Genomic DNA, 8,034 nt, shown 5'->3' with positions numbered 1-8,034 from the left:
GACTTTGAATTTGAAAGGCGGCCGCGCGTTATATTTTCGTCATTTAGTGGTGACTATAAGGCCGGTGCATCTTAAACTATACGCTATCCCCTTCTATTTTTCCCGCTCTATAAGATGGCGGTGTCCATTTTCCTCTATCTACGCGTGTCGCGGTCTTCAACCTCTACCAAAGGCTTTCTTCCTTGACCATTCTGCTGGTGCAAATCCAGCACCTAGTCTACTGGAATGGTTATGGTGGTCACGAGTTGGAGTTCATTACTTTGGTTTGGAAAAATGAAAACCTGGAAAGCTATAGAGCCCATTCCTTTATAATCCCATGAATAAAAACAGCAATGAGGATAGACAGCCATAAGCCAAATGAAGTCTTCAAACCATTCCCATGATGCTAGCCTACAAATACTTTAAATTGATGCTACTTTGCTGCAAAAATTTCAAAGGTAAAACGACTAAACATCATGATCCTCAAATCTCAAATAGGGTGCATCACTGACAAAGCGTGATGAATGGGCAATGTACATTACAGAGGCACACACAAACACAGTAATACCTGGATGCCTGCCATAAATCCCTCATCCTTAGAGTGTTTTCAACTGGGACTATTCATCAGATGAGCTTAGGCATACCAAGTTTTTCTATCGTCTCTTTCTAAAACCAGTATAGAAGACTGAGGTGAAATGGAATGCACCTCATAACTGCTTTTTCTTTAGTGTGTGTGCAATTAAACACAATGAAAAGCACTTGTGTGACTTTAGAGGCAAATCAGAATACTACAGAGGAGAGAGCTCACCAACAGGAGCGAGTAAAGATTTTGGCTTCTTTACTCCACTGCATTAAGACTGGAATGGTCTTCTGGTTGAGAAAGAAATGTTGGAAAAATTATTTGCTTTAGAGGATGCCTGCTTTTTTACAGACATGTTTTTCCTATAATATTTATATTACCATTATCACTGCTCTTGCTATGACTATTATTAATACTGTTAATATTCTTAGCAATGTCCTGATTATCATTACTTCCCTATAATATTTTTTTTTATGTTCAACCTTATTGTTGTAATTATCATTAACATCATTACTATCATCCTTATCACCACTGCCAATAATGATAAAAATGGCATAATGATCATGATAATGATTACATATCAACATCATTATCATTATTCTTTTATGTCTTATCCAAACTTTAGCAGTTAAAGTCAATGCAGGAAATTCTGTACATAAAATTTGATCATCTGAATACAGAGGTTTTCCTGTAAAAATAAGAAAGCCTAAAAGATTTTAGGAATTCCCCAGAGCAAAGCTCCTCACTGGACCTCAGACCCAATGAACCTGCACACATTAGAGCAAGAGAAAGGGCCTCCAATCACCTCAATGATCTTCGCCCCTGCTAGGAGCTGCATGATGAGACTGGACGTGACGATGGGCGAGATGCCCAGCTCCATGAGAGTGCCTCGGTTGCTGGCGAGGATTACACGGATCCAATAGAAGGGGTCCGCAGAGTCTGAGCTCATGATGCCGAAGAGGGGAATCTGTGAGGGGGAAGACAACGCTTGAGATCCTCTGCCCTGTCAATTGATGGCGAAATGCATCTGCATTTGCCTTCTATTTCTCTAAAGATTAATAATCAAGGAATAAAAACTTGCAGATTATTCTATCTACATCACAATAACTAAAATCTTTGTTTTATCTACATGCATATTACAAATCATTAAGAAATAGTCAACCCTCTTTACAGGTGGAATGAGAAGTACCTATGACCAGAAGATTCTAGATTCCACATCATTTACAGTTCTTTTTTGCATGATAAATAAAAATAATTTCTCACTTTACAAATGAAGAATTTATTTTACATATATATATATATATATATTTTTTTTTTTTTTTTTTTTTTTTTTTCAATAACTACAAGTGAAAAGTAGTAAAATTGACTAAATTCTGATATGCAAAGAGAAAACCTTATTTATCAATTTATAAATCCAGGTTACAAGCTCTAGCAGTTAACTTGAACTACCAAGGAATAAGCATTAAATACTAAACTTTAAATTTCCAAAATTAAGCTGTCCCTACCTGGCAACAGACGAGGAAAATGAAGAGAGTGATGGCCGTCCATAACACCTTCTCTCTGAACTGGATCCTCCGTTCCGGCTTCTGGATTTCGGGTAAAACCGCACAGAACGGTTTTATCACCTCTAGAAACTTGACTGCAAGGAGGCAGAGGAATAAAAGGTTAGAATTTGTCTATTCACAGTCAATGTTTTATTTCCTACTAATAATTTCCTTTACTGGAAATGATTCCCATCCCTGCAACCCCTAAAGGCACTGCAGAGGGTGAGCAGGGGATCACATGGTCTTGGGGAAACATATAGGCCAATACGCTAGTCATCTGTAAGTGTTCATATTAACCCATTAATGCTGGTATGTTTTGAAGCCGAAAATAAAAGATTCTGGGCGGCTACAAAATTGGCTGGCGGAGCTGCCCCGGACTGTCCGCCCGCAAGCCCCGATACATTGTCACACTGGCAGGACATTTGTAAACGAGAGTAGAATTACCCATATGAATATGAACTCCCACAACAAAAAATTTAGGCAGCACGCAAGGCCAGAAACCCAAGTCTCATTGCCGCAGTGTCAGCGATTTTCACCCTTCCACACTTTCACTTTACAGGAGTGAATATTATACATTGTATGATGACATTCCCCATTGAACTGGATCACAGGAGGATAAAAGTGTCGTATTATAACAGTTTTTCAAATTTCTTTCCCATAAAATAAAGTAGATATGATTTGATTTTGACAAATTCATCATAAAAGTATGTTTAGGGTTTGATGATAATACATGAACAGTTACAAGTCTGTATCTATAAAAATAAACTCGCAATGAATAGATATTTACATGGGCTGGGCACCCACCGATATCAACAGCTGTTTCGGAGGGACCCAGCCGACAGAGCTAAAAGCATCGCCACTCCTCTAGACTTTTCTGATTGCAATAATTTTACGTGTGCGCTCTCATTTGAAACTAAACAATTGATTAAACATTCTGTCATTATAAATCCATTTTACGAAAAAAAAAAAAAAGTTAAGAAAGAGTACAATAATTCATCTTGTGTTACATTACAAGATGCAGCATCCACAATAAACCAATATAAACAATTTGTATTTCAAAATATTTTTGATATATCAACATTTTCTGGACGGTTATTTCTAACAAAAACGAAACATTTCATTGTCCCTCCATAACAAGTACTCCGCTCATGACTAAACGTTCAGCATCTTTTTCAAGGCGGAATCACGTGGTTAAAGGATGAGGAACAGTAGACTGCAATAAAAAGAAAAAATAAATAAATAAAATAAATATGGATCTAATGGGTATATGTTCATATACGCATATCCACGTGCAAGAAAATGTACCTTTACAATAATCTATATGCATACACACATGTAAACGAATGTATACACAAGAAAGCGACAAAACCAACTTTATATAACGATCTTATTGTCTTGGGTCTGGATTTGCCCCTTTTCACTGGGGTCCTTTGTTTCTATAACTCAGAAACTAATGATCATATCTTTACCTAACAAAGTCCTTTTGAAAGAGAAATAATAGTAGTTTCTACGGTAATAAAATGGTAAAGAACTATAAATGAAAAGATATAAAAAATGAACTTCAAATATCCAACTTTTTGTATACTTTTTCTATTTCTTTTATTTCGAGCTGTGAACATTTCCTTATCCCCCAGAGTTTTTATCCAATTAAAATTTTAGGTACAGTGAACCCTCGTTTTTCACGGGGTTATGTTCCAAAAAGAACCCGTGATAGGCGAAATCCGTGAAGTAGTAACCTTTATTTTCTTTTACTATTATACACTGAAATATTCTACAATACACTGAAACCAAAGAACAAAACCTTTTTATAGGCCCAAGCATTTGTTTAACAAATAAAAGTACTGTATAAATGTTTTTTACAAATAACTACTGTACTGTAAAATAATAATTTTAATCATCAATACAAACTGAAGGCTTCATGGGTTTTAGAGAAAATTTGCAAACAAATATGGCAAACTGTTTTACGTACATGTACATATCAAACTGTAACGTTATTAACACACAGGTAGAGAAGAAGCGGAGAGACTGTTTAGCCAATCAGTATGCAGAACACAATGAACAATGCAAATCCGTGAAGCAGCGAGAATGTGAAAGGTGAACCGCGTTATAGCGAGGGTTCACTGTATATCTTTGGAAACCTTGTGAAAATGCTTAGACAACATCGAAGCGGATTTCTGAAATTTTGCTTACTTTTTTATACGACTTTTTGAAAGTCAAAAAAGATGTGAAAATTATTTTCTTACTGAATTTTTTTTTTTTCTGAGGAAACTAAATTTCAAAAAATGGCTACAATGTTGTCTTAGGAATTCATTGAGCTTCATTCATATTTTTTTCCATGACATAACTCATAATCCTCTGGGACATGGAATTGCTTGCACAGACATGTGAGAAAAAAAATAAATAAATAAAAATAAAAATAATGGACTAAAGGTTTTTCTCTCTACGCCCTGAATAGGACTATGTAGTAAGGTAAACCATATATGAAACAGGTGATGCCAAGATGTCAGATGTGTCTGAGGATACAGAACCGAATCAACAGCAGAAAAGTTTGGGAACCACTGTCCTTTAGTAACCCATGTGAACATCTGACAAACCTACATAAATCCAGATTCTTAAGGGAAGATCAGTGCTGGAATTTGGAAAAGTAGGAACAAAAGTTGTCATTCCATCTCTGAGACAAGACCTGCTACTTAAAAGAGGAAATGCACATAATGTGGATTCTTCAGCTATTACTAAACCTATGTATTTTAAGAGGAGATGCACAAGAAAAGATCACACTTTCTTATGTTGTCGAAAACTATTTCCATTTTAAAAAATTATAAATAAACATGTATTTACTTAAGGTCAGCTAACAGTCATTACAGATGGATTGTGATAGCTTCAGTGTATATGACTGCACTAGAAAAAATTTCAAGTATATTTGGTACAAGTTTACGAGACCACGGCCAATAGAGACCACCTAGCAACTCAGCAAGTGAAAATCCCATCCAAAGCATACGAACTACCACAAAGATCACCGCATGAACCAAAAACCTTCCTACCCTGCCCCAAATGCCCCTTCACATTGCCACATTACTCTAGCCAGGGGGCTCTGCTCCAAGACTACCTTCCAATCACTGTTTCTTCAGAGCCAATGCAGTCCTTTTGTATACATTAACCCATTTGGCTCTGGGTTTATGCAACATACACTGCAGTTTTTTGTGAATATTGTTGTGCATAGATGGCTCTACAAGTGCTCAGCCACCAGGGTTTCATTAGTGGGCCCAAGTGATCATGCATGCTTTAACCATTCCTTGAATCTGGGATTTTTTTTTATAATGCTTTTGATATTGATACTATCACTAGCAATATCATTATGAAATCATTTAAATACTAATAACAAAATGTAATTGGATTTTAAAATTAAGGATAAGGGTAAACAGGAGACTGGTAGGACTAATAACTACCTCCTTAGTAACTGAGCATTTGAACAGCCATCTCTAGCATGGTTAATCTTTACAGTATGGCTGCATTAAGTTTGGGCAAATTTAATAGGATATTCTTGTAGAGGGCTAAAAGTTGCAGTCATCAGTACAAGAAGTAATCTGCAGACGTGGACGGTAATGCTGTGTCCCCCAACTACACATCACAAAATTTATTCTACCAGCAAAGCTGACATGACTGGGCATGCCCGACTGCCTGAGGGGAAGGTTGATGGAGGGACTGCCACCCAATACCTCAGTCTACACTACAAGATACAGCTGTAACTCAGGGGCAACAAGTGGACTTCAGCTGAGAGCGACGCTTTCCATGATCTTTTTCCTTTATTTGTGGCATTATCATTCATACCTGCATGTTATTTCTTATACTGGCAACTTTTCATCCTCTACATGAATATCTTCTTCAGTTTAACCTAGCTTAGTGCATCCATACATTAAAGATTAACCCTAAGAATACTGTGACCTGCAGAAAAATTGGCCACAGTAGGATGTTTAAATTCTCATTATGAGCACACTGAGCACTCATTCTTTTTCACTTCCAAGCAGTTGACTGATCTATAAATGAGACATCAACTATTAATATATTTCATGTGTTGATCTCCTACACTTTAACCAGTTAATCTTAAGGTATGGATGCACTAAGGTAAGACCAATTGAAGATCATGTTCTTGTTGAGGACTACAAATTATCATCTGTCTAAAAAAATAATCTGCAGACATTAACGGTTACAAGTAAGGGAAAAAACTCTCAAAGTACAGCTTACAGCCTAGTTCCACCTGGCGCATTCTAGACTCCGCTATCTTGCCGTGCATACCAGGGTGAAGACAATGTTTGTTGGGAGGTGAAATCCCATCAACCCAAGTCATGGCAACAGAATTGTTGAATGAATGTTAAGACAAGGAGTTGGAGACAGTCTCTGGTGAGTGCTTCTGTACTGTAAAGAATTGTCCTATAACCACATGTTCTTGCAAGAAAGAGCTTGTTTAACCTCCTTCCTGTTGTCAAAGGAGGAAAAAGTCCAAACTCTGTCTTGTCTGAAGATACAGAGCAAAGGTTGGCCTTTGCCGATACAACAATGGCAGAGAGGTTGGTGGTCGTGGGACGTTGTTCTAAGGAGATAACATCCATGGTCCAAGATGGAGCAATGTTACAAGCTCAAAATGACTCAAAATGTTATATTTTTCTCAATGAAACATTCCGTTCCATCCAGATTCACCAGAAACCAGTGTGTGATCTGCAGGGGCAGCCCACCCCACACCCCCAAGTGCAGCCCAAGAGGGGCACTGTGCCAGGCAGTCTCCCATGAGGATCCCAAGAACAATGCAAACAATTTGGTGCAGAAATATACTCCAACTGCTGGCCTACTGGGCAGCACCGACTGCCAGCGAGAACAGCTGATCAGAGCTGAACAAGTGCGATGGGAGAACAGCTGTTCCTGTTCACCTTTTGGGGAGGCTTGGATCCTAGTCAGAACGGGGAAAATAAATGTAAAAGCCGTGGCAGCGACCCTGTGCTCTTTGGCTCCACCTTTGGCACAAAGGACACCGAATTCCCTCAACATGGAGGGAAAACAAGCGGTAAAAATAAACTACAAGGTTAAATGAACACGGGTTTCCACTCCCGTCAGGAACTCCCACTTTCTCTCGACCTTTGGGCCAGAATCAACCTTATTTCGGGCCGTTTCTTGTTCCAGTTTCTAATCCTCGGCGAATTTGAGTGTCTACGAAGTCTCCCCAGGGGATATCATGATCTGAGAAGCGTTTTCACTTCCTAAAGCGGGCGCCCTGACCTAACGGGACCTGGCCGGCGTGACAGGTCCTTCCCCCTGAACCAGGCCTTCCGCGACACCAAACCTGCAGAAATCAGCCTTAATTTCCCTACATTCAGCAAACCCAACCAACTCTCCCATTAATAAAAACAAGAAAGCACATGGACTCACTCCCCATGGCGGCGACGTTGGAGGGTGAAGGAGAGACTGACGCGCCGTAAGTGTGCTCGCTGCCCCGCTCGGCCGACGACTGCGCCCGACGTGGCCGCGGCGGCGGTGACGTCCCTCCCGCAGGACGTCCCGCTTCGCCCCATCAGGCTCCCTCAGCTGCTCCTGGGCTCAAGGACACAGATTTTGGATTTACTGGGACAGATTTTAATCATGCTTATCAGGTTAGGGTGCAAGGGAGAGATGTGGAAGATGTTGTAGAGAGATTGTGTGTTCTGAAGACAGGAAAGAGAAGAGTTTGGGAGCGTACGGCGAACACAACGCCATCTTGTAGCTGAAAACAAAGTTTTTTTCCGGGAGACTAAAATATTATTAAACAGGGAGAGAGAGGGAGAGTCAGACAAACACACAGATTGACTGACATACAGAATAAAAGAGACAGACAGAGGATAGGAAAGGCAGACGAGAAAGAGAGAGGAGAGAGAAAATCAGGGGAAGAGAGAAGAATTAGAAAAT

At 39.2% G+C, this 8,034-nt stretch overlaps 1 protein-coding gene across 1 annotated transcript; it reads right to left on the bottom strand.

Moving 5' to 3' along the window:
* Window positions 1–1,364: 1,364 nt before the first annotated feature.
* Window positions 1,365–7,741, bottom strand: LOC138860353 (protein transport protein Sec61 subunit alpha-like 1; the record flags this gene model as incomplete). The annotated part of the gene is given in 3 exon segments (XM_070117751.1): window positions 1,365–1,526; window positions 2,065–2,198; window positions 7,522–7,741. Coding segments are annotated over 3 exon segments (303 nt in total), but the record flags the coding sequence as incomplete, so codon positions are not given.
* Between the last annotated feature and the right edge of the window lie 293 nt (window positions 7,742–8,034).

The sequence above is a fragment of the Penaeus vannamei genome, chromosome 41, assembly GCF_042767895.1.
Source record: "Penaeus vannamei isolate JL-2024 chromosome 41, ASM4276789v1, whole genome shotgun sequence".
Lineage (NCBI taxonomy): Eukaryota > Metazoa > Arthropoda > Malacostraca > Decapoda > Penaeidae > Penaeus > Penaeus vannamei.
The sequence above is the reverse complement of the archived record's forward strand: the minus strand, read 5'-3'. Positions and strand labels throughout refer to the sequence as shown.